The following is a 27,475-nucleotide window of genomic DNA, read 5'->3' as shown; positions in this document are numbered from 1 at the left end:
GGTTAGTGATTGTCCTAGCCATTCTTCTCAGTGCACTCACTATGTGCCCTTAACCTTTCTTTTACGTGGTAACCTCCTCCTATACATAGAAGTACTTCTCAAGAGTTTTTCCTATTCTAACAAAATATTTCTATCGATCGATATGCACGAATCTGTTGTAGGACTAACAGTTTTCATATGTAAACCACTCATAAAGTATTCATAATGGCTCCATATTGAAAAATATATACACTTATGAATAGGCAGTAATAATGCAGCAATAGATGTACTAATGGCGCAAAGGGTTGGTGTTACATTGAAATGGTTAGTTTGATTCTCCTGTCCAACCTGTCGAAATTGCAGTAAGATTTCTGTAGTGTTGTGTGACTCAGTCAGTGACTTGTTAAGTGCACACTGTTGTTACAAGGATGTTTCTACCACAGGTGCTGCCCAGGCAGTATCTTAGGAAGTAACAGTTACTGAACTGATGCATATTTTGTTGTTTCTTGGATTACTAAGTAATTTAAATTATATTGAAACAATTTACTGCAAATGTGGTTTCTACAGGTCCCATGAGCACTTGGGGTTCAGTTAAGAGATATCTCTGGAACTATTTGTTCTATGAGAGTTGATTTAGGGTAAATGTTGTGCTGCATAGGTTGACTACATTGGCTTCTGTGATACCACTTCCTGTTTGTGGTATAATGCATGGTATCATCGAAACATTGTAAGGTGCATTATACCTTGAGTTGAGTTTCTCTCTTTAATATGACACCACGAAAGGGAATATTTAAGACGCGAAAAGATAACAGAAATAAATTCTACAGAACACGCCCAGTTATAAGTTAACAACCAGAGAACGAGGTTAGGGCAAGCAACACTGGACAAAATTCTTTGCTGCCAAGTGCTTCCAAGAAGCAGCTTCTGAACAGAAACGAAATATACAGAGAAACCAGTGCCAGTGATATCTGTTTAATATTAGGTTTCAAGGTACTAAAAACATTTAGTCAAACTGCATGCTGTAATTTGTGTGGTGCAGAGATAATAATTTCTGAGAATGTCTTCAAAATAAATGGTTTAATTCTTAGTTCGAAAGTTTCTTGTTAAAGTTGTGAGACTAAGAAATAACTTTGCACATCTAGAAAATATATAAACAGTAACCTTTATGCGATGAGATGCATCATCAAGGCCCTTGGGCTGGAAAAGCTTTGTGTGGTCTTATGAATGTGTCATGCCCCCTACTTATGTTTCAGGATACACAGATGCTTTAGGGGAAACAGTAAAAGTAATTGCAGTATAAGCAGTGAAATCTCAAACTGTGGAAGCAATGGCAGGAAAGTGGCCTTCAGTCTAAAAATTCATGTGCAGCTGCTATAAGCATTGATATGTGGTAGGTGCTTGATGTTGAAGTATTATCAAAACATTGCTGTGGATGAACAAGAGTTAGTACCAATAACGAAAAGAAACAGATACATGAAGACTGTTGTCCGAAGACATATGATGGATCTTGTGGAGAAATGGAAAGTGCTCCAGCTTCGCAGATCTTTCAGTGCTCTCAAGTACAGTATGGGGTTCGCTGTGCTAAATTCATTGGTGATTGTGATTCCAGTCAATTATTGACAGCAGGTCCTATGACGACTTAAAATTGCAAAAGTTAGTATGTGTTTGCCATGTAGAAATAAATGGGTATCCAACTGTAAAATCGGGTAGAATTTTTATAGCAGAAAGCTTGAATTTGGAAGTAGTTTGGCAAAACAATCAACCAGCTAAGTTATTACTGTGGCCAAGCTGCTAGAAGGAATACAAACAACCTCAAAGGAATAGGAAAGCAGTATGTGCATCATTTCTCCTAGCCACTACACAACTTGGGTTTAATTGACTAGTGTAAATACTGCATAGCTTAAGCAGAAGGAACCATATATACCCATAGAAACACCGTCCCGTAAAGTGTTGGAGCAGTAGTAAAGCTAGTATATAGAGGTCTAGCACATCCAAATCTTCTGAAAAAATTCCTCAAAGGAAAAAAAAATGGAAATGAGTGTGTCTGTGATGATGTATGGATCAGGTTGCCCAAAAATGTATTTGTGGGCTGGAAAACACTGCAAGATTGGGGAGTCACTGATGCTGTAGTCTCCTTCAGTGATTGAAATAGAGGGAGAATAAAGATTCCGAAGAGACTTGGAATTAAGTGTGGTCATAGCACAGAAGCAATCCTACAAGAACTGGATAGGCGGAGTGTCTCCAAGGCAGAAATTAGTCAAAAAGACAAGAGCAGCAGCAAGATCAGAGAGAGAGAGAGAGAGAGAGAGAGAGAGAGAGATGACTTCTGGTTGGTCCTCGTGAAGAAGAAGATTACAAAGCTGGAAAGTTTTAGGTTTTAGGCTCTTTCATTCAATAGTTAGTGTGATTTCTGAAAATTGAATTTTTGCAAATGTTCCCCATTATCACAGGAACTACATAAGCAACAGCTGTAAAATTTTTACCTATTACCATCACTGGTATTATGCTTATGTGGAGATAGCACTCATAATTTGATCATAATTTTTTTAAATTCTTCATGAAAAATTCATATTTTGATACCTAACAAAATTAGATTTTTGATAGATCATGAATGTATAAGATATATATCCTGGCAAAGTATTGTGTTAGTACCTTGTATAATTAGTCATAAAACTGAATATAAATATGTTAAATTTAAGATTATCAGTATAGGGCATTGATATTCCCCTTATTGTGGCACAGGTTTTGCAATAGTTTGCAGACTTTGGTTCAACAAGTTGTAGGATGAGAGTTAAAGGTGGAAACAATACCCATCTATACTTGCACTTCCCCTCCGCCCCCACCTTAACTACTGGTTTTATTACTTCCTAGTATCGTACATCATATTTGTGTATTTGCACTTGAAGTGAAAGATTTTTCCAAACGTTGTTTGATAGCATTCTGGGACCAAGTATGTTAAGGTTGTTACATTAAAATCAATACTGATTTCTCCTGTAATCAAACCTAAAACACATTAGGTTATTAACTATACAAATCAGCTGTAAAGACTTCTTAGTCTGCCAAGCTTGCATGTCACTGGTGTTACCAACATGCTCTTTCAGGTAAGATCGTGGACATCATAGCTGCTGTAGCTTCTGAAGAGACCCAGATTTTGCCACCCAGAATACATCTGTCATTGGTTATCTCAAACCACACACCTATCGGCTTCACAGAAGTGATTCATTACCTCTGCTTTTAGTTCATCCTACTTTGGCTGTGTATGGTTTTCAGATTCAGTGCCAGTTGAACAGAGTGGAGGAAGTTCTTTTATGTCACCGAGGGTGCATATACTACTGTTCAGATGATTTATTTACTTCTGTTCAGATAATTTTGAGTACCATCAGATTCTTTGGATGTCTTGTAGCAGTGGCTTCACGATTTAGTCGTGACCAGGATATATTGAGGCCATAGCTTGAGTGAGATTTGCTAGATTGTGGAGAGTGGTTTGGTTCAAGCAGCAGTCCGACAGTCTCACACATTGCACCTTAGAAGTGACATTTGAGCAGCAGCTAGGTCTACTCTCAGCTGTTTATAACAATTAAGTATTTGATTAATGACCCCTAACCTGTTGGCATGATTCATATTTAATTGTTGTGTGCCATAAAAAGGGGTGTACAAATACATCTGAATACTTCAGGTGAGAATCTAACAATATTAATGTTATATAAACTGCTTAAATACTTTACAATAACTGGAGTGTGCCTGTAGTATGTCATTCTTGAAAATATCCCTTAATAGCGAGACAATATTTATTATGGAAGTGCAGTAGACGTAATTCACTCAGAATAAAAATACAAACCAAGCTGCAAACATGTAAACAAGGAAATTATTGCAAATTGTGAAAGCCACTTACTGTCAGATTTAAAGCAGTTGGCACCAGTTGTTTAAGGCCAAAAGTTGCAGCATCACGCCAAGTACTATCTGCAGGCAACTGCCCCAGTATATTGCCCTTTGGAATGGGGGTAGAAAATTGCTTCAAACCTATAGTTTCAACAAAAATCAAGTAAAAGATCGCAAATTTGCATACAATTTAGCTCTCTAGTGTCAGCATGTCAAATATCTATCCGTGTTGATTAGGGCAATAGTTACGATAATTTTCTTGAAACAGAATAAATTTTCTTATTTGTAAACAGCTCCAAACTTACTGCAACACATACCAGAAACTTTTGATCTTGTAGCAATTCATATTATTGAGGAAAAAACCTTGTTTCATAAAGCGCCTAGTATCCACGCACGTTGGTCTATTGAGTATTCGTATGACTTTGAAACGTGTCCCTGTCAGTTTTTGAACATTGTTGAACACATTCTAAGTTGATTTCTGAATGAATCATAAGTTGACTTGTGAATGCGTGCATAGTGTACGTAATGTCTCTGTCAGTGGAATCCTCGTCACATCTAGAAATAAACTTTCCTGCAGACAAAAGGGGCTATACGAGCTGAGCAGAGTATAGCTGAACGAAAGAAAGCCAACCACTGTCTGATTATGTGGTTGATTGGGTTTGCGAATGATGAGTGTTAGGATTACCAGAGAAATCCATTGATTCAGACTACCAGAGACATGAATAAACGACTAACAGGAATAACAGGTAAGAGATATTATGTATTATCTTCTCGGTGTGTCCAAGAAAATGAAATTTTGACAGAAAATTTTTGGCCAGATCAATATACTAGCAAGGGCCAGTTGTACAGTCTCCGGCTAACAGCTGCTTTAAGGTCTATTCTGGAAGTAGCACGGAAAACGCATTGTACGAACACGTAATAACGCCTAACCTGAGAATAATCGCGGGATAACTAAACTGATGATTCTGACAGAGTTAGTCAAGTTAACCGGCGAATAAGCTTTGACACTGGCAGGAATATATACAGAATTAGTGATGACAACATTGTTTGTAGAACGAGGAAGGAGAAGAAACGGTGACATCACTTAAGTTATGGAAGAATATGACGATTCCAAATTTATATAAAAACTTCACACTACTACTTTTCAATCTCATCCTTGAGAAACTGGAGCGTATGAATGAAGTTGAAGTGTAAAACTATTTCCTAACACAAAGCTTTTTGCTTGGAGTAGGCCTAATACGCATTTGATATTGGTACTTTGTGAATTATAGTCTACTGTGTTATAAAAATGACCATTTCTGCGAAAAGTCTCGTTTAGTTGGCGTGTGTTACAATTGCTGCAGTATTATAATGGCCTATTTTGTTTTATCTCGCAGACAGTGACAAAATATAGGTAATCGGGTCGAGAAACCACACCAGTCTTGGGCCTATTTGTAATTACAGCTTTTTCAGTATTAGACAGCGACATTTCAATTTTTCATGTAGCAAAACGTTTGACGAACTTTGAGGTAACAGATCCTTTCACTGAAAGGAAAGCACGCCATGTAAAGCTGTAGCAATAGCAAGATTAGAGAGGAAAAAAATCTAGGAGCTAAGGATTGAAGAAATGTGTATTGTCTTGCTTGTCTCATGTCTTTACTGGTTTTATGTATCCTATACTAAATTTTATGTCGCGCAAAGCAGCAAGTTGTTAGCTAATAGGGAATAAAGAGTGCAAATTTTCTGAAGAGTTTTTTTACCGGCAGACTGGAAGCAGGAGAGGCACCATAGGACATTTTAATTTCCACTGTCCTGAATATAGTTTGATGGCTTCCAGTACAAAATATACACGTTTAAATTTCACAGACCAAAATAGTGACGTGCGATAGAAGAATGCTGTGTGGAGAGGTGTGGTGCTGCACTTTGGCACACTTGAGGTCAAATAACATGTTTTACAATTCCTCGGACACGTATGTTTTATGTATCAGAGTCTTCAGAAAGATGTGCACTACAAAATGAACGTTAAATTTTTGACAGCCTATCTCAAACGCTCGAAGGACGCCATTATCTACTATTGCCCCGGTTCGGAAATATCGTAGATACGGGTCTGATGCGTAGAGCAGACTGAGTTATAATAGGGAAGCGGATAGTGTCCACGTGACCCTTTTTTACATTTAATGATTTTGCTGTTTCCTCTTTGTCTACTGCACTCACGTCAAATGAAAACAAAATTGATTTCTTTGGCCGGGAGCTATCATGTGAATTAAAATACATGTACATAATTATGGAAGGCTAAAATACGTTATTAGTTTTATATTTTATTTTATTTCCGCCTTTCTGACAGTCAAGCATTAATTGCCATGCAGAACAATGAAGTTATTTTTATCGGTTTGCTGAAGAAATTGTCCTTTATTAATATTTTTACGCTGAGGCAGTCAATATATTTGAAACAAAGGGTTTAGTTTCAAACTATTGGCTAGTTTCAAGTGTTCACTGCATTTCAAGTGTACGTTTTCATCTTCTAGTACGTATGACATTATGCCATAACAAAGAACCAGACATGAGATGATAAAGAACTGGTACCCAAGGAAATTTACATCCCGAAAACACATTGAAAAGTTTAATATCAGGCTGATGCCTACTTCACTGGGTATCTGGGACTCATTTAAGAAGCAGCTCTTTGATGACGAGCCATGTAGAAGAATTTATAGCCCAGAAGATCACACTTTTATGTTATTAAAAATTTTACTGGCATATTTGTGATATATATCTTAAAATGTAATATGTGCATAAAAGACCGACATTATATGTGAAAGCTTAGCTCCTCTTGCAGCATATTGGCGTTAGACCAATATTATATGTGAAAGCTTTGTTTTTCTTGTAGCAACATCATATATATTAATTTAAACCATTAACTTTTCCTGTTCGTGTGTTCGCGCTACTTAACAGTGATGTTGCTATTGGCTGACTACACCACGTGTCCGAAGCTCTGAATATCCACTGTCATCATCGGCTGGCGAGATCACATGACATGAGCTATGACTGGCTTCCAAATACGCATCGCAATCTCAATTTCAATGCTTCAGAAAGTAACATTGTTTTATGGGATTCGAATTTATACTTTTGTAATACGAATATGTGCAGCGTACATGTTACTGAACATCAAACATCTTTCCAAAAGGTGTTTCGTTTTCTAAAGCACTGGGATATTCTACGCCCATGTATAAAACCATAACCATTCAAAGGATTGATAAGTTATACAGTTCCAAGAGAAAATATACTGTCAATTAACACGGTAAAACTATGTTTCCACCCAGGAGAAAGTATATTTTTAACTGGGAAATCTGGGAATTTTTTTCCTTGTCCACGTATACACCCTGGTTTCAGATCCTAAAGCGGGCCTCTTTTTTCTTTGATGCTTAAAGAAATTTATCATCAGGCTTCTGAACCAGTTATATAGAAACCCACCAGTGGCTGCTGTTGCACAGGTATTAGGCTTGGTCCCTATGGCAATAGGGGTGCTGGTTTCCTCACTTTCAAAGAAACCAGCAGTGGTTATGCCACTACAGCAACACATTTACACTTTTTCACCAGTACACATAACTGCAAACTATGCGAACACAGAATATACTATGCTTCAAACTGGATTTAAATTGGCATGTCAGTAGCACTGCACAATGAGACATAGTCAAATTTCTTCATAACATGAATTATTTCCAAAACATGTCAGGCAGACTGCTTTGAGCTTCCCCAGAACTTAAAGCAATGTGACATCAGTGTAAAAATTGACGGTGGTTTATACTGTGAGTTGCAGCTGTTATACAACAGTGTTAAGTCAGTGCCTTGCTTATGCACTGTTAAATTTGGAAGTTTATAACCAGTTTGATTCTGTAATTATCATAGCAGAAAACAAGCTAAAATGTGTCACCATGTGGCATGGACTCTACTAATGTCTGGAGTAGTGCTGGAGGAAATTGACACTATGAATCCTGCGGGGCTGTCCATAAATCCGTAAGAATACGAGGGGTGGAGATCTCTTCTGAACAGCACGTTGCAAGGCATCCCAGGTATGTTCATGTTGAGGGAGTTTGGTGCCAAGCAGAAGTGTTTAAACTCAGAAGTGTGTTTCTGGAGCCACTATGAAGCAATTCCGGACATCTGGAGTGTCGCATTGTCGTGCTGGAATTGCCCAAGTCCATTGGAATGTGCAATGGACATGAATGAATGCAGGTGATCACACAGGATGCGTACATATGTCACCTGTCAGTCTTATCTAGATGTATCAGGGGTCCCATATCACTCCAAATGCACCCACCTCCTTGAAACTAGACTCATCCGACCAGACAACATGTTTCCAGTCTTCAACTGTCTAATGTCGGTGTTGACGGGACCAGGCGAGGTGTCAAGCTTTGTGCCATGCAGTCATCCAGGGCACAAGAGTGGCCCTTCTGCTCTGAAAGCCCATATCGAGGATGTTTCATTGAATGGTTTGCATGCGGACACTTGTTGATTGCCCAGCATTGACATCGGCAGCAATTTGCAATGGGTTGCACTTCAGTCACGTTGGACGATTCTCTTCAGTCATTGTTGGTCCTATATTGCAGGATCTTTTTCTGGCTGCAACGATGTCTGAGATTGAATGTTTTATCGGATTCCTGATATTCTTGATAAACTCGTGGATGAGTCGTATGGAAAAATCACCACTACATTGCTACATGCTGTGCCCCATCGCTCGTGCAGTCTGTAACACCATGTTCAAACTCACTTAACTCTTGATAACCTGCCACTGTAGCAGCAGTAATGGTCTAACAACTGCGCAGTAACTGTCTAACAACTGCACCAGACACTTGTATATACACGTTGCTGACCACAGTGCCGTATTCTGCCAGTTTATGTATCTTTGTATTTGAATATGCATGCCTATACCAGTTTCTTTTGCATTTCAATGTATATTGTTTATTATGACAAACATAAGTTAATAAATAGTACAGAAAGCAGTAACCATGAATTGTGGAAAATGAGTAATGCAAGATCCTGATATAAAAAAGACCAATCTGATGTACATTGTTGTTGCTGTAAATGAGGCACAATCTTTTTTATGAAACTCTTTATTCCTGCCCCCCCCCCCCCACCCCCCCCCCCACCCCACCCCCCAAATGGCGAAAGAAATATTATATAACAACTGCAGTAAGCTGTTTGATAGAGCTCTGTTCTTGAACGTAATACACTAAACTGCTACATCACTTGAGATCTGGACAAGACTATATTCATAACATCATAGCAACAATCCTACATACAGATTTTAGTGATGTAACTGTCTTTCAACTGCGCTGTTCTTCGTAAATTCTTGTTGGCATATGGATAGTGCAAAAAGGGTATATGTTGGGTTACTCTTGGATTCATTTGTGGATCCATGAAAACAGTTAATACTATTTTCGTCGAGCCTCTTTGTTTCTTTTTGTCTATCCATCCGAATACTGCTCAGGGTTGGCATGTTTAAAATAGTATTTCTGATAACAGTGTTAAAAACACTGTTTAATATACTTTATAAATAAAATATGGTTTTATTAATTTGTTTCAACCAACAAATAAAACAATTTCATTTTTACCGAGTATGGGGTAAATTTCATACAAGGGGAAGGAGTGGGTCCCATCACATATCACATCTCAACGAGGGTGAAGGGAGTTCCAAATTTTAAAGAAAGTGCCTTATATCATACTGACGCAGGTGAGATTCTGTTAAAGGACACACATTCTGATTTAGGGTCCTCTTCAGGGGGGAAAATGTGAAGCAAGTGAAGAAGAATTGAAATCACCCTTTGCTAATACAGACTAGTTAATTGAAAAGATGTGGACCAGTTGTTCCACTTATCTGGCTTGGAAGCCAAATTAGTGTCCCCAGGTTATGTTTGTGTTTACAGCCATTGCTGAAACCTGCTTTTGTCCCAAAAATGTAAGTTTACCCTGTGGATCGGGTTACATATTAAAATACCGATTTACATAAGGGTTGTTAAGGTAAAACGGAGGTTGTCAAACTGCACTTGGGGAGAGAAGAGTTAAATTCGTTAGCCATATTGATTGGTGTTTCTGTTTCAAAATCAATTAAGGCAAATGCTGTGAAGGAGCCTATGACAAGGAAACAGACAATTTCTGGTGCTGTCCTTATATCAGTGCTTGTATTCTTATCTTAATGGTCTTGTAGGCAGAGTAAACCCTGATCTTCCTTCATTTTCAAGAGGAAAGTGAGTGTAGACCAACTGTAATTAACTCAGTAGGAGAGATCCCCAGGGATGGGGTCAACTTTTTTAATCACCCATTTGATTGTGTTTGTTAGGGTCTCAGGTAACAACCTGGAACCTGGAACCTGCCTGGCAGGCCCTTATTGAGAAGTGATGGACAAAAAAAACTTCAGAGGGCTGTGTGATCCAGAAGAGCAGTAAAAGTAGCATTAAATCCTGTCAACAATGGAAACTCCTTGTTGGAATATCAACAGTATTGGGAAGAGGATGAAAGATGAGCTCTTGAATTGCAGACAGCCACATTGAAAAGACAGTTACAAATTTTAGCTTTCCACCGGAGTGCCTTATTCAACAAAGAAAACACACACATTTATACAAACACAGCGCATGCACCCATGCGGCCGTGTGTGTGCTGCAATTCAATGTATCATCTTCATGGTGAGCAGCAATCTACCCCTTTCCTAAAACTGTTAACTCCCCACACCCCACCACTGCCCTCCACCTCACCTTCCACCTCACCCACCACCACTGCCCTCCACCTCACCCACCACCACTGCCCTCCATCCCCACCCCCTTATTACTGTATTTGGTTGTAAACTCGTCTCCACTTCTGAAAATAATTCCATGGATGGTTTTTGTGTCATTAATGGATTGTTGCTCATACCATTTGCAATGGGTGTAGTGGATTAATAGAACATTGGCTTAAGGCATTTTATTCTAAGTAATGACTAATCTTAAATTAGTTCTTTCTCTCTATTTGTTTTTGCACTTCTTAATTTGACATTTACATGTCCTTCAAAAATTATGTGGAAGTATGCCACTACTGTTTCAGTATTCAGGATCAGAATTTTAAAGTTAGTGTCTGTTATTAGGTGGATGTGAAAGAGGAACACCCAGAAGTGAAGAAAGAAGATACTACCACAGATATTAAACCTGAGGTGAAGTCGCAAAATACTGATGATAAGAAAGTGGAGGAAAGGAGAGATTCTTATAACAATAAGGGCAGTGAAGACAAACGTGGTGAGAAGCGTAAACATTCTCCAAGTCCACACAGAAGGTAACTATGTTTCAAAAATGTGTGGTACATATAAAATCTGTAGTTGCCCATTATTTGAGCCAAAACTGCACACCTTTTGTACAAATGAGAAGTATAGAAGCAAGGCCCTCTACAGGGTCTGCATTTATTGTGTTCGTGGTACCTCCTGTAGTTTTCTGCTTGGGCACTCAGATACTCCAGAAGCTCAACTAGCAACGGATTACCCAGTAACTCTTAGTGTTAATTGAGCATGTGACATGGTTCAGCTCTTTTTGCTGTAGGATACAGTTCAAATTTAGGTTTCGTGCAATTTCTGTAAATAACATAACTCAAATACTGACTGGGATGGTTTCTTTGAAAGAGAACAGGTTTCTTCGCTAATAGGAAGTTGTTCTGTATCTAATGACTAAGTACTTACTGTTATTCAATAACATCAAATAAGTTGTAACATTGCATGGTTTTCCTGGAAACTCAATGTGTTAGAATTGTTGCACTCAGTTCTGGTGTACATATTTACTTCATAAAGATAATTAAAAGCTGATTTTGATTCTATCAATTATTAATTGACCTCTTAAGGTACCACAATTTCTTCTAGAGGCAGCTCAAGAACAGTGATCTGAATTTGATTCCATTCTGTGTGTGGCTCTTTGATTGCCAGATCTTTATCTGGATGTTTGATAATATCTGAAAATTAGTGTGGAAAATATTACCATATGGTGCTCTTTAGTTAGTTTAATATTCCAGGCAAACTAAATCTCCTGCTGCTGCTACTACTACTACTACTACTACTACTACTACTACTATGTTGCAAAAGTGCAGCTCTAGCAGTATGTTGTAGTGCACAAATTGCAGGAGTTCTACCTGTACAGCAGGTGCCTATGTTCTTTCGAAATCTGTTAAGCACGGATTGATGAGCTGTTCGCCACTTTTACAGATCCGAAATGGACACCCATCTTTATTGCTAATGAGATGTCGAGACTTCAGCTTTTCATTCATGGTTTTTGTGATAATAGATGCTTTTAGTCTTGTCTGGACTATTTGTGCTTGGATGGTGTAGTAGGTCATGCACTGCCTGTGGAGAGCAAGAAATACGGGTTTGAACTCTCTCTCTCTCTCTCTCTCTCTCTCTCTCTCTCTCTCTCCTCCCACTCCCTCCCCCACCCCATCCCTACTAAACAGTACTGGTCCCCTTCATTGTGTGCTTTGTTTCTCTGTGCAGCAAATTTATTTCATGCTGCAGGATGTCCAGCTTGTAGTAGAAATGTGCAGGAAAATGAGTGCTAAACAGAAAGTTCTGTGATATTCTCAGGTTTTGCATGGTCAGACATACCAAGTTTTGGGCTTGGTGCGAGAGTATTTAGAGGTGGTGAGAGATAATGTTGTGACAGTTGCCTCTGACGAAGGTAGTCTAAGGAACTGCATGCACTTTCAAGATATATAAAAACATTGTTGTTAAAGTTTGTAATGAAACATTCTGTGCCTAGAAGGAAGAACCTGAGTCGTATAAACTACGGACACCTGATAAAAAGAGAACAGAACCATGAGTAACAAACTTCAACTCATTCCAACCAGATGTTGCTCACCCCATCCTCCTCCTCCTCCTCCTCCTCCTCCTCCGTCCCCCTCCCCCCACAGGGCTCACCACTCTGAGTATGTGCTTGGCTACCATGGGGCCCCAGCCTTTGCAGCACTACTTCCCTTTCTATGCTGCATGTCTATCCTCCTCCTATTCTTTTCCTCTCTCTTGGGGACCAAGTTCTTCAGGAAACCGAAGTTCTTATTAGAATTGTGTTGGCTCATACATCCCCCAGGTAAGGGCTAGGCCCAAAAGGGGTGATTACCTGAGCTGGTACTTTCTCATATGTTGATTGGTCCCTGTGGACAATCATGTAAGGTGAGTGAGGCGTAGGAAAAGATTACTACTAACTACTCAGAAAATATTAGCTAGCTGCAAACCTCATATACCACCCTCTGACAATTATAGTACATTTCTTGCTACACTCCAACTTACAAAGGATATGTCGACGCACACTTGTGACTCACAGATTGGTCCCATAGTTGTGAAATCGTCCAGCTCCAAGGTCAGACTCTCATCTTCCCCCTTCCATGGGTGCACACCATGCCAACAAACGATCGCCTGCACCAGCTAAATTGCATGCCTTGCAAACGGAAATCCAAAACAGATTACTTCCATGAAGACCTTCTGTGCACATATAGCCAACCAACATCTGGGTCTGCACCTGACGAACGCCAAAGTTCTAAGCAGTCAAAACAAAAGCAAGCAAACTTCCCTTTCTTCAGCGGTGTCACTATGCCATATCCTCACCCACCCGACCTCTATTTCACCGGGACAGACCACCAAAAACCAGTCTGCTGGCTAACCCAAGGCTAATACCAACACCTCTGTCGAACTAATGGACAAGGAAGGATCCTCCAGTCTCTGAACCAGGTCATAGTGTACGTTCAAATTCTGGTACTTGTCAGCCACTGCAGTGATTGTCCCCTTATTTGATCCATCTCCTGTCTATCATCAGATATGAATATTCTCTAGTGGAGCATTCATAGCATTAAAGTCAATAGGGTTGAGTTACAACTCCTCTTGCAATCATACTGTCAAGTTCTTTTTTGCTCCCGAGAAACAAAACTATGCCTTTACGATTGCTTTCACCTCCAATACTTGTGTCCACTTTGACTTTCTCCCTGAGGTGGAGACTCCAGCTCATATGGGTGTCATGTTGCTGATTCAGTAAGTCATCTATAATCACACAATTTCCTTGCACACCCAGCTTCAAGCTATTGCTGTTTGTCTTCCCCTTCTTGGTTTAATCTTCTCTCTTTGCTATGTCTACACAACCTTGTCTTGTCGGGAGGACGACGGTTCAATCCCGCGTCTGGCCATCCTGATTTAGGTTTTCCGTGATTTCCCTAAATCGCTCCAGGCAAATGCCGGGATGGTTCCTTTCAAAGGGCACGGCAGACTTCCTTTCCTGTCCTTCCCTAATCCGATGAGACCGATGACCTCGTTGTCTGGTCTCCTTCCCCAAACAACCCAACCCTTGTCTTGTGCTGTCATGAGGGCAGACATTTTGCATCCTACTGCTAAATTCCCCCTCCCTTTTTGCTGCTCAGTGACTTCAGTGCCCACCATCCCCTTTGGGGTTCTCTACACCCGTCAGAGGGGCTCTCTTGTAGTAGGTATCTTCAGCTAGCTCAGTCTAATCTGTTTGAACAAGGGTACACCCACATTTCTTTCTGATTCCACGCACTTCTTTTCCCACTTGGACATTTCGATATGTACAGCTCAGCTTGTTCATCATCTTGAGTGTCTGTCCTCTCACACACACACTTGAGTGACCATATACCCTGTGTTGGTTTGCTAACATACGTGCCATCTGTGCGTCCGACCAGCTGGCAGCTTTCTGAAGCTGACAGGCAACTCTACTTCTCATTATCCATTTTAGATTAACACCATTTGCCCCCATTGATGACTAGGTAGAATACCTTACAAACACTATTCTCACTGTCGTGGAATGTTCCGTACCTCGCACCTCTTTCTCACTGAGACTCGCCCCCGTTCCCTGGTGGACTGAGGCATGCTGCGAAGCGATCTGCACGTGGAGACAAACCCTCCACATTTTTAAACGCCATCCCACGATAGTGAATTCTTTCCATAATAAACAACTACGTGTGCAGTGTTGCCGTGTTTTCAGGGATAACAAAAAATCTAGTTGGCTTTTTCCAAAGCTCTTTTTACAGTTTTACTCCCACTTCTGGTGGTTGGGGTAATCTGTCAGCTTTCGAGAACAGCGATTCATTCCCTGGTTCTTGGCTTGACCATAGCGTACAATGTCATTGTCTATCCTTTTGATATCTCCAAATCTTGGGCCGATATTTTACACAGGTTCCTCCCACTACCATCCTGCTTTCCTCCATCTGAAACGGGTGGCAGAGAAAAGGACGATATCCTTCTCTTCCCAAAATCATGAATGTTACTATACTGCTTTTACTATAAGGTAGATTAAACCTGCACTCTTTGTCCCTGTCATGCACTCCAGGATCATATGGCGTTAATCCTGAGGGCCTACGCTTCCTCCTCCGTACATGTAACCCCATCTGGACAGATTACACATTTCCCTGTTGCTGGTGTGAGGCCATTGTCGTTCCCTTACCTAAGCCTGGTAAGGACAAACACAAACCAACCTTCCTTTCAGCTACCACCCAATTTCTCCCACCAGTAGCGTCTGCAAGGTGATGGAACTTATGATTAATGGTCGGCTGTTGTGGTGGCTTCAGTCTCCTCACTAAGCCCAATGTGGATTCTGTAGGCATTGCTCTGCAGTTGAGGATATTGTCACCTTCTCAACTCACATTATGAACAATTTTTTTCTGACAGTGTCAAACTGTGGCCATATTTTTTTTTTAATTTGGAGAAGGCATACGACACCTGCTGAGTGACAGGTATCCTCTGTCTTATGTACACGTTGGATTTCTGGAGTTGCCTGTCCCTTTCTATCCAGGAATTTTTAAAAGATAGTGTTCTTAAGGTTTGTGTGGGCTCAGTTTAGCCAGACAGTGTTATTTAAGAGAATGGGGTGTGTCAGGGTTCTGTGCTCAGTGGTGTCTTAATAGCCATTAATCCCATTATGGATTGTCTCCTGCCAAGTATCTGAGCCTGTATCTCTGTTGATGACTTGGTGATATATTGCACCTCTCAACAAACCTGTCTACTTGAGCAGCATCTTTTGTGATGTGTTGATAGTCTTTACTCACAGAGCAACAACAATAGCTTCTGCTTTTGTGCTGACAAGACTGCCTGTATGAACTTCTGGCGACACTGGGTGTTTCTAACACCTGTTCCCACATCTCAGCCCATTCCTTCTTCCATTCGTTGGTGACAAAATTCTAGGGACTAACATTTGATAGGAAACTCTTATTTTTTACTATGGAGCTCTGCGCCAGGCTTCCAAATTGTCATCTGCTCAGATTTTCTCAGTGCTCTTCAGAGTCTTTGCGCACTTTGCTCAGGTGGACCCAGGAATGCCGCCACTCGCTTGCTGTGGGGAGAGCCAACGTGGTGTTCCTGTGGGTCCCTGGTCACGTCGGCGTGCCAGGGAACAAGGCTGCTGATGCTGCAGCTCTCCTCCCTCGGCCTGTTAGTCATTCTGTTCCCTCGAATGGACTTTGTGTCCCTGCCTGTTAGCATATATCATCATTTTGGGGTGCACAATGGTCTTCTCTCCAGGAGAACCAACTCTGGGACTTTTGACCTCACCCGACTCCCTCTCGGCCTTCACATCGCGAGGTGGTCATTTTAGCCTGGCAGCGTACAGGACACTTGTTCTGGCTACTGACATTAAGTGGCAACACTGAACCCTGCTGCACTCTGTGCCTACTGCTCTGTGCTTGATGGTGTTCATTCCTGATATGGTGCACATTTTTTAACTGTTTACATCTATGTGTGCCATCTAATTTGTCAGATGTTTCAGCAGATGACATGTTCTGTCGATTGCGTATTACTTTTTTGCTGCAGTGGTATGGCGAAGCAAATCCCCCCCCCCCCCCCCCCCCCCCCCCCCCCCCCCAATCCCATAAAGCAACAACTAACAAAAAAATATGATGTTCATCGCCACATGTGTAGATATTATGAGAGAAAAGAACATCCATATTTAAAAAGACTGTGCGTTACTCTTTGTGAGGTAGAATTATTTGCTGGTAGCAAGTTTCAAGTAAAAAAAAATTGTGGATGAAAAATTGTAATGGAGAGGGGTGATATCGTATTGTGGCATGCTCAATTTCAAGAAACATCATTAAAGAGCCAACCGAAGACCTTGTCTGGCTTGGTGGAGCCTGGATAAATGCTGGCCATACCATCAGAAAAGACCGCACAGATGATAGTACATGTGGAAGTTCTGCTCTCATGGAAAAGGGCTCAAGAATTGTTGTCTTGCATGTAGGACTTTGTCTGGTTTCATACCTGTCTCCTGATTTAGAAATTCAGGAAAATGAGTGACTCCTTTGATTAGCTGAACCGCGATAAATTTCTGAAATGGTTTGAGAGGCAGCTGTTGTAAAACTTACAGGGTGTTTCAAAAATGATCGGTATATTTGAAACGGCAATAAAAACTAAACGAGCAGTGATAGAAATACACCGTTTGTTGCAATATGCTTGGGACAACAGTACATTTTCAGGCAGACAAACTTTCGAAATTACAGTAGTTACAATTTTCAACAACAGATGGCGCTGCAAGTGATGTGAAAGATATAGAAGACAACGCAGTCTGTGGGTGCGCCATTTTGTACATCGTCTTTCTGCTGTAAGTGTGTGCTGTTCACAACGTGCAAGTGTGCTGTAGACAACATGGTTTATTCCTTAGAACGGAGGATTTTTCTGGTGTTGGAATTCCACCGCCTAGAACACAGTGTTGTTGCAACAAGACGAAGTTTTCAACAGAGGTTTAATGTAACCAAAGGACCGAAAAGCGATACAATAAAGGATCTGTTTGAAAAATTTCAACGGACTGGGAACGTGACGGATGAACGTGCTGGAAAGGTAGGGCGACCGCGTACGGCAACCACAGAGGGCAACGCACAGCTAGTGCAGCAGGTGATCCAACAGCGGCCTCGGGTTTCCGTTCGCCGTGTTGCAGCTGCGGTCCAAATGACGCCAACGTCCACGTATCGTCTCATGCGCCAGAGTTTACACCTCTATCCATACAAAATTCAAACGCGGCAACCCCTCAGCGCCGCTACCATTGCTGCACGAGAGACATTTGCTAACGATATAGTGCACAGGATTGATGACAGCGATATGCATGTGGGCAGCATTTGGTTTACTGACGAAGCTTATTTTTACCTGGACGGCTTCATCAATAAACAGAACTGGCGCATATGGGGAACCGAAAAGCCCCATGTTGCAGTCCCATCGTCCCTGCATCCTCAAAAAGTACTGGTCCGGGCCGCCATTTCTTCCAAAGGAATCATTGGCCCATTTTTCAGATCCGAAACGATTACTGCATCACGCTATCTGGACATTCTTCGTGAATTTGTGGCGGTACAAACTGCCTGAGACGACACTGCGAACACCTCGTGGTTTATGCAAGATGGTGCCCGGCCACATCGCACGGCCGACGTCTTTAATTTCCTGAATGAATATTTCGATGATCGTGTGATTGCTTTGGGCTATCCGAAACATACAGGAGGGGGCGTGGATTGGCCTCCCTATTCGCCAGACATGAACCCCTGTGACTTTTTTCTGTGGGGACACTTGAAAGACCAGGTGTACCGCCAGAATCCAGAAAAAATTGAACAGCTGAAGCAGTACATCTCATCTGCATGTGAAGCCATTCCGCCAGACACGTTGTCAAAGGTTTCGGGTGATTTCATTAAGAGACTACGCCATATTATTGCTACGCATGGTGGATATGTGGAAAATATCGTACTATAGAGTTTCCCAGACCGTAGCGCCATCTGTTGTTGAACATTGTAACTACTGTAATTTCGAAAGTTTGTCTGCCTGAAAATGTACTGTTGTCCCAAGCATATTGCAACAAACGGTGTATTTCTATCGCTGCTCGTTTAGTTTTTGTTGCCGTTTCAAATATACCGGTCATTTTTGAAACACCCTGTAAGTTGGCTGTGTGGCTTTGTAATGGATAATTCCCCACACTATTCATACTGAAGATAAAGCTCAAATAATAGCAATGGAAAAAATTCTGCATTGTTGAATAGTCTGAACACCACTTTGTGAAAGTTCAGTACAATTTATATAAAGCAGAACTCTTGGAAATAGTGGAGGACAAAAAGCTCATAGTGTTGCAGATGAGTCTGCTGAAGAACGTAGAAACAGGGGTCTTAGACTTCCATCATGCCACTGTCAATACAATGCCATTGAAATGATTTGGGTGTAGATCAAAGATTCCATACCAACAAATAACAAAAGCTTTACTGTAGCAGAAATTCAAGAACTATAAGGGATGCAGTGCCACAAGTAATGCCAGAGAAGAGGAGTAACGTTGTATACCAGACAGAAATGTTTGTTAAGGAAGCATGGAAAAGTGGAGTGTACAAAGTAGTATTGGGAAGATAATATCCTTGGCAAATCCAGAGATTCTTCCACAGACCATAGCACAGAGAATGAGTGTGTTGAAGGACGAACGTTATTCTGAATTAAGTGGCATTTACCATCTTTTTGTGTTGGTGTTTCATATTTTTGACTGAATGGCCTGTACCACATTTCCCCAATAAATCTCATGTTATTAAGGAATACCCATCCACACTAGTATAATGTACTATTTGCGCACTACTGTGATTTGTAAGTACTTCAGCAGCTAATATTATTTTTAATGTTGACTACTGTATTTAGATGAGCAAAAGAACACTGCAGATCCACTTCAGTGCTCCTTTCATAAAAATTACTTAAACTAAATGTGAATAATTCTGATTATTGTAAAAGACAGTGCAATTCCTGGTGCTTTTGTTGAGATATACAAATAATAGGAACATAGATTCACTGTACACACAGGAGTGCATGCATTAAGCCACAACTGCTTTATGATCCTGTAAATCGAACTCAATACCGTATGTTAAAAGGTGGTATGAAGAAGGTAGTCAGTACAGAATTTTAGTTTTTGATACCTACAGCCATACTGTGCACACATGCACTGGCAGCCATGCTGCATGCACACGCACCTGCGAACCATCAACATCGTCCCCTTCCACCCTCAACTCTGCTTCGCTGTTCATCACTTTGTTACTCTAATCCATTTATAGTTGACTGGAGTGAGACAGTAATAGCCTGTCTCTGATATTATTGAACCTGTATATTGAGCAAAGTGTAAGGGAAAACAAGGTGAAATTGGGAAAGGGAATTAAAATTTTGGGTGGAAAAAATAAAATTTTTGAGGTTTGCTAATGACATAGTAATTCTGTCAGACGATAAAGCACCAGAAATTGACTGTCTCTTGAAAAGATGTATTAAGGTGAACAACAACAAAGGTAAAACAAGGGTAATAGCGTGTATCTGAATTAAATCGGCAAAGGGTGAGGAACTGGATTCAGAAACAAGCAGGATACTAAAAGTAGTTGACTACATTCTCTTCGTTGTGTAAGAGTGTTAATATGCAAAGTACACAAGCTTGATTTAGTGAAAAATATATTGTCATTGTTGTCATAACTCCCCCCCTATAATAGCTGAAAATTAAATTTAGAAATTTGAGATAATGTTGTTGTTTATCTGTTCTCTTCTTTCAGGGGAGGGTTCACTGCAGGTGGTCCACAGCGTAGAGATGATGAACCGGAGTATGATGAAAATGCTGTGATCCTTAGTTGGTGTGAGTACATACTGTGTCTTATTTTGGCACAGGCAGTTGTTTTGTGAAGAGTGAAAATACATTAAGCCCATATTTTTAATACAAGCTTTGGTAAAAATGAATTGTTGAAGCCTTTAGTTATTCCTGCACGTATCGAGTGATAGTGTGCTTTTGTTAGTACAGGGAAGATTGCTGAATACATTAGTAAAGGAGTAGCTGGTCACAGTAATAGATGATGCTGAAAAGTGTTGTTCAAATTTGTAAATGCAGGTAGTCCTTGTGTGCATAAGATATCTGTGTATGGTCATATTAGGTGGTAGAGTTGTGCTGTTTTGATTTACTGAACTCAGTGAAGTGATAAATGAGTGACTCATTCCCAACACCAAGTCATTCACCATTAGTGCACTTATTTGTTTTGCACGTACTTTTGTCCTTACTAAGTTGCGCCGTTTGTTCTATTTTTTGTCATCCTCCTCCTGCATGTCTGTATACAAACTCCTTGTGTATTCTTATACCAGATACAGACGTGCCAACTCTCCCGATTTAAGCGAGAGACTCCCGATTTTTCCTTCTTCCTCCCGATCTCCTGACCATGAAGATCGATCTCCAGATTATCAGAGCAGTTTCAATACTTTCCTTACTATTTGAAAATCCTGCGCCTTCGATATATTGGTGGATGACAAGGTATGGCTGCTACTTGTCTATGTTAACTTGGAAGATTTGTGCGGTGGCTATTGGGGGCGGCAGTAGGCGTAGCTCGCGCCTACAAGGAAGTAAGGAACTTATCGTTGTCAGCGTTTGGAGACAAATGAATATCTTTCAACTAGTGCCAATTTCCTTCACTTCTGGTACCACCAGCGCAATCGTAAAGTTATCGTGGACATGTAGTAGTCTATAGTTGTTCCAAGCGAAGTGATTAGCGTTGTTGTGTCTACAAGGCAGTGTTGCCAAGTTGGGGATTTCCTCCTAAATTTAGGGAGAATTAAGCTGCCTAGGGGGAAGTTAGAGGGATAAATGTTTCAGAGGGAAAATATTTAGGTTTACTACCCGCCCCTCCACTCGACAATTTCAACCTTGCCTCCCATTTACCCCCCCCCCCCTCCCCTCCCCTCCCCCCTCGCTTATAGTAAATAATAAAGAAAATGTAATTCAGTTGTTACAGCTATTGCATTATTGCAACTTTAATCGTCAGGGGTGTGTTGTAATTTACAATATTACACCGCTAAACTTCTCCTGATTTTTCACTTTTCGAAGTTGGCATGTCTGCAGATACTTTATATTGGATTTCCTGCTGTAGGGGTCCACAGCAAATTATTCTACTTTCTTGTTATGTGAGTTTCACTCTGTCCAGATTGTAGCCCAAATCACAACCACACTCCAGATATAACACTAAGATCTCTAAGTTCAGGCACTTGTTGAATGTCAATATTTCTATTTCTAGAAATTTTTTCTTACTGAGAAGCCAAAATTTTCTTAATTTCTTTTTCCGTTATATTTAATTGTGCTTTGTGTGTCCAAGTTTTAAAAAGCTTGTTAAACAGTAAATTCTTTTGTCACACCCAATATCTAGTAGATGCAGGTGGACAGGTTCTGTTTCCTTAAATTAAAAAAATAGTGTACCACGCCCTACCCTGATTATGACATTAAGGCTATCATGACTAATGCTGTCAGATACACACTGAGATTCCAAACGCCATGGATACCTCCTAAAATTTTCTTTAGTCCTGTTGCCTGGTGTAGTGTAGCAACCTGTCATGGCATGAAGTTACTAAATCTGTGACAGTCCCCTGCGGAATTATTGAGCCGTGTTGCATGTATATCAATCCATAATTCCAGAAGTGGTGTTGTTGCAGGATTTTGTGCACCAACTGACCGCTTGATTATTTTCTATAAATGTTCAGTGGGATTCACGTTGGGTGATCTGGGTGACCAAGTCAGTCACAAGAATTGCCCAGAATGTTTTTCATATCAATCACGAACAATTGTGGCCTGATGACGTAGTGCAGTGTCATCAATAAAAAGCCCACCATTAAATGGCTTCAAATGGTCTCCAAGTATCCAAACACAACCATTTCCAGTATGTGATTGGTTCATTTTGATAAGAGGACCCACTCCATTCCATGTAAAAACAGCCCACACCATTATGGAGCCATCACCAGCTTGCACAGTGCCACTTGGACCGTACTTGCAGCTTTTACCAACTGCGGTCGGGATTCATCTGACCAGATCGCTGTTTTCCAGTCGTGTAGAGTTAAACTGATATTGTCATGAGCCGAGGAGACGCACTGCACGTGATGATGTGCTGTTAGCAAAGGAACTCGCATCTGTCATCTGCTGCCATAGCCAATTAATGCCAAATTTCACCACACTCGCCTAACAGATTTGTTTGTTGTATGTTCCACATCGTTTTCTGCAGTTGTTTTATGTGGTATTGCTTGTCTGTCAGCACTGACAATTCTACACGAAAGCTGCTGCTCTTGGTCGTTAAGAAAAGGCCATGGACCACTGCATTGTCAGTGGTGAGAGGTAATGCCTGAAATTTGGTATTCTCAGCACACTCCTGACACTGTGGCTCTCAGGATATTGAATTAAAATTTCTGAAATGGAATGTCCCATGTATCTATCTCTAACTAGGATTCCGAATTCAAAGTCAGCTAATTCCCATCGTGGAGCCATAGTCACCTAGGAAATCCTTTCATGGGAATCATCTGAGTACAAATGACAGCACTACCAATGCACTGCTGTTTTATACCTTGTGTAAACAATGCTATCACTATCTGTATATGCACATCTCCTTTCTCACGACTTACGTTACCTCAGTGTATGATTGACATGAAGATTAAAATGTTCTTGGAGCAATAGTCCACAACTCTCAAGTGGGGAGTGAGCTCAATCATTTGCTCTTTTGCACACAGCTTCATTTCAACGTTCAATAATTCCCATTCACATTAATGTGCTGTACTCTTTATAAGAAGTGAAAATTTGTGTTTAGCTTTGAGTTGCGTGATCCATATTCTTTTCATACAGTATATATGATGGATTTAATGGAACAGAAAACTTAATTCTGAGCAACACTTTTACAATTCCAAAAAGTATTAGTCTTGTTTGTCCTCAAACATTCAGTCTAAATTGTACTACAGCAGTGTGAATTTTCCTAGGAGTGAAACAGTGGCAACTCTATGTAGAAATATCGAAAGTGTAGGAAAAGGTAGATTGCTGCTTACTGCAAACAAGACATGTTAAGTTGCAGAAACCTGCAATTAAGATATGTACATCAAGCTTTCTGCTACAGCGTTCATCGGCAAAACACACACACACACACACACACACACACACCACACACCACACACACACACACACACACACACACACCTACCTTTCATATACCAAAGTAGTACCTTCATGCATGTATGACTGCCAACTCCAGTATCTTGGGCCAGAATGCAATTATCACATGGGATCTTAGCAGCAGTCTGGAGGAGGGAAGAGGAAGGTGTGATAGTGTACAGGTGGGGGGGGGGGGGGGGGGGGAAGAGGAACGTTGTCTGGCGGAGTGTGCAGGGTTTGGATGACAACAGGCACAGTGTCAGGGGATTGTAGGGCAGGGATGTGTGGGGGGGGAGTGGAACAGGGAAAGATGGGTAGGTGCATTGGCAAAGGGTGGGAAATGAGAATAGGGAGGTGGTGATATGACACACTTGCCCTTCTCATGTTTTGTAGATACAGGGTCAAACAAAATGTGACAAACATTAAATTCTGAAAGCAGGATTCATTAGCAGTGCATAAGAGAATGTTGGAACACAAGAGTATTCAAAGATCAAATTACCGACTGCATACCAAACAAGACCTGAAAACATGATGATAGGGAATCAACAATGAAATTCATCAGAAAGCAGTGAAGTGGTGAAGGTTACTGATTACAAAGAAGGGATAAAACATACTGAAAGGACATACGCAAAAACAATTGCCAGTAATGATAAAAAAAAAAACATTAATACAGACAAGAAAGAAGATGGAGGGGGGGGGGGGGTGATGAAAATCACGAGCACAACCATATATATTACTGTATTTGCATGAGTATAGGCCACACCTCAACTTTTGACACTAGATTATAGCAAAAAGTAAATCTCAAATATAAGCCACACTACTAAATTTAGGAGAAAGTTAAATTAGACAGTACTCTGAGTTGCATCTCTCCCTCTCCAATTCCTGGGTTAACTGCTGGCAGAATAGAATCGTTACGCTAAAATCTTAAGCTTCACCTGCTCTGCCACTAGGTGGCAAACCATCTGCACCAGACTTGAGTGTCATGAAAGCAGCAGATTTATCGGGAGGTGTAAGGAAGTTGAGGGTGACAGAAAAGTTGATCTTTTGTTTGTGAGTGACTATGGAAAGGAATGTACTAGTGAAAGAGTGAAATTTGAACTTCAAGTTATCAGCTACAAAAAACAATACTGAAAGCTGAATGCAGATTTGATGTTAAGAACACAAACCTATTCATTGGTAGTGTATCTCAAAAAGTCAATATGCACTTCGAGAACAAAAGTGCTACTTTCCAGATGTGGAAAATGACTTGCTTGTTTTTGTAATTCAAAATAGGAAATGTTTCTATGCCGTTACAACAAAAATGATTCAAACTGAAGGCTGCAAGATAGCATGCAAAAAAGTTTTTGCCAACAGAGTTTAGTTTCATTTGGGTGAGTCTGGTAATTTATGCAATGAAATAATCTGTGCGTTGCAGAACTAAAACTGTGCAAAAACTGCCTCAGACTTAAGGAAACAGCCTGGTATCTTTTCAGCATTATGTAATCAAACTTTGATGCAAAAATTATGTACTTTCCCAGATAGGGAATCCAGACAAAATTCAGGTCGATTTCAATATGCCGGAAGTATTGCAGTAAATAACTTACGGGAATGTAGTGTGCAAATACGTAAATGTGGTACTGAAAAGTATTTGTGCACAGTGATGTTAAACATTACAGCTGATTGACAAAAATTGGTGTCATACATGGCTTTTAATCTAAAAACCCTCCCTAAGGAAGAAACCTTCGCAGTTGATACCATTTTAAGAGCCCACAGCAGTGAGTGGAAGACAGAGGAACTGGTCCTAGACTGGATTTCAGCAGTGCGGAATAAACCCCCCGGAGCTCGTCTTCACTCAAAATCAGTGTTTGTGCTGGATAGTTTATGCTGGCACACAGGTGACTGAGTGAAATAAAACCTGACAGTAAAAAACTGTTATCTAATGATTATTCCTGGTGACATAAGTTTGTTGCAGCTTTTGGGTGTGATTATTAATCATTAATTCAATGCTAGTATAACACAGTTCTATGGAGGTAACATAATGAACGATGCAACTGTGATGCCAAGAGGTCATTCACAATATGCTTTCGCGTCAGACACGTGCCACTGGATTTTGGCTGCTTTGGGGTTGACATCAGTAGAACTTGTCATGAAAAGTTTTAAAAACCTGAAATTTCCAATAATCTTATGGATTTGAAGATGAGCTAGTTGGTGTTAGTGACTGAGTAGCGTTTTTGATTATCTAGTGAGGGTGAAGAATCAGATGCTGGTGAGGCTGAGAAATGATTATGCTTGAATTGGGTGAAACTTATAGTCTAGAGTAAATCTGCTCCATTGTGTGATGCTTCTGAATGTATTTTGTTGTAGCAAAGAGTAGCTTCACTTAATACTTACAGTTTAGGAAAAGGCAGATTGTTACTTACCGTAAAGACGACACGTTAAGTTGCAGACAGCCACAATAAAAGAAACTTACATAACCCTTTTGGCCATAGCCTCCTCCTGCAAAGAGAGAAACATTCCATTCGTAAACATAAGCCAGCACACCTCTTGCACACAACCACCAACTCCAGTATCTCACACTGGATGCAAGCAGCAGTCTGGTGGGGACGGGGAAGGGGACGGAATGATAGTGTATAGTTGCATTCTAGACCAAGGTGCTCATGTTGTGAGGTGTGCTTGCTTGTGTGTATGAATGGTGTGTGCTTCTCTTCTGCTGTTGAAGGCTATGGCCAAAACCTTTATGCATGTTTTTTAATCGTTTCTGTCTGCAATTTTACATGTCTTCTTTAAGGTAAGTAGCAATCTGTCTTTTCCTACATTGTTGATACTCCTACATACTGTTTCCATTGTTTTTTAAATACATCAAATTTAAACCATATAAAATTAAAATACATATAATGTTTCTGTGATTTGTAACTCATGTGTTATGTACATCAGCTTCTGTTTAGGAGCACAGAGATGTGTTAAACACATTGTTCTCTGCTAACAGGCTGGCTATGTTTGCAGTGCTGAAAGAGCTGTTGGTACCGACTGAGGCTATTCAGTTTATAACCACTAATTCACATCAGTCGCAGTACTGTGGCTCTTTAGAAAGTGAATAAGTTGTACGGACAAGCTGACATTTTTGAAAACCAAAGTCACTTTCCTGTTTTCAGAGCAGCTGCTTTATTAAATTTTTCTATCCAGAAGATGGGAGTACATGTCATTTTGAAATTGACGTCTTATGATCTGAGAGGGGGAAAATCTCAATTTTTGGCCGCACCATGACTTTTCGAGCCAAAATTCAGGAAAAGTACAGCCTAAACTTCTGCAAATACCATAGTGTACAGCTAAAATTCTGCAAAGTCCAAGTTGATGGTTGCCTTTCTAACAGCTTACAGCAGCAATAAGAATTTGATTTTCAACATTCCATATAATTATCAATCAAATTAACAATTTAAAATGTCGTATTAATTTAATCATCAAGAGGTATAAACTTACATTAAATGTTTAATACAAGTAATATACAGTTAGAAACTGTGTATATGTCTTGAGGCAGTATAACTCATGGCACACAAATTACCCAGGCTGTATTCATCCAGTATTTTTTAATGACAGCACTCATCCATCAGCACTCGATGCAAATCAAAGAGACAGGAGATAGTGTGGGGATCAGAGGCAGGGAAAAAAATAAGCAAAAAAGAGAGGAGTGGGGAAATATGGATGGGTGCACTGGCACAGTGTAGCAAACAGAGGATGGAAGACAAGAATGG

At 40.5% G+C, this 27,475-nt stretch overlaps 1 protein-coding gene across 1 annotated transcript in view; it reads left to right on the top strand.

Moving 5' to 3' along the window:
- The window catches only part of LOC124593217 (heterogeneous nuclear ribonucleoprotein U-like protein 1), a 134,194-nt gene that overhangs the window by 15,198 nt on the left and 91,521 nt on the right, over positions 1–27,475 (top strand). The window contains exons 3-4 of the mRNA XM_047131907.1: positions 10,949–11,133; positions 20,362–20,441. Coding sequence (XP_046987863.1) covers positions 10,949–11,133; positions 20,362–20,441 — 265 coding nt within the window. The remainder of the gene's footprint in view (positions 1–10,948; positions 11,134–20,361; positions 20,442–27,475) is intronic.

This window comes from Schistocerca americana, chromosome 2 (assembly GCF_021461395.2).
Source record: "Schistocerca americana isolate TAMUIC-IGC-003095 chromosome 2, iqSchAmer2.1, whole genome shotgun sequence".
Lineage (NCBI taxonomy): Eukaryota > Metazoa > Arthropoda > Insecta > Orthoptera > Acrididae > Schistocerca > Schistocerca americana.
The sequence above is the reverse complement of the archived record's forward strand: the minus strand, read 5'-3'. Positions and strand labels throughout refer to the sequence as shown.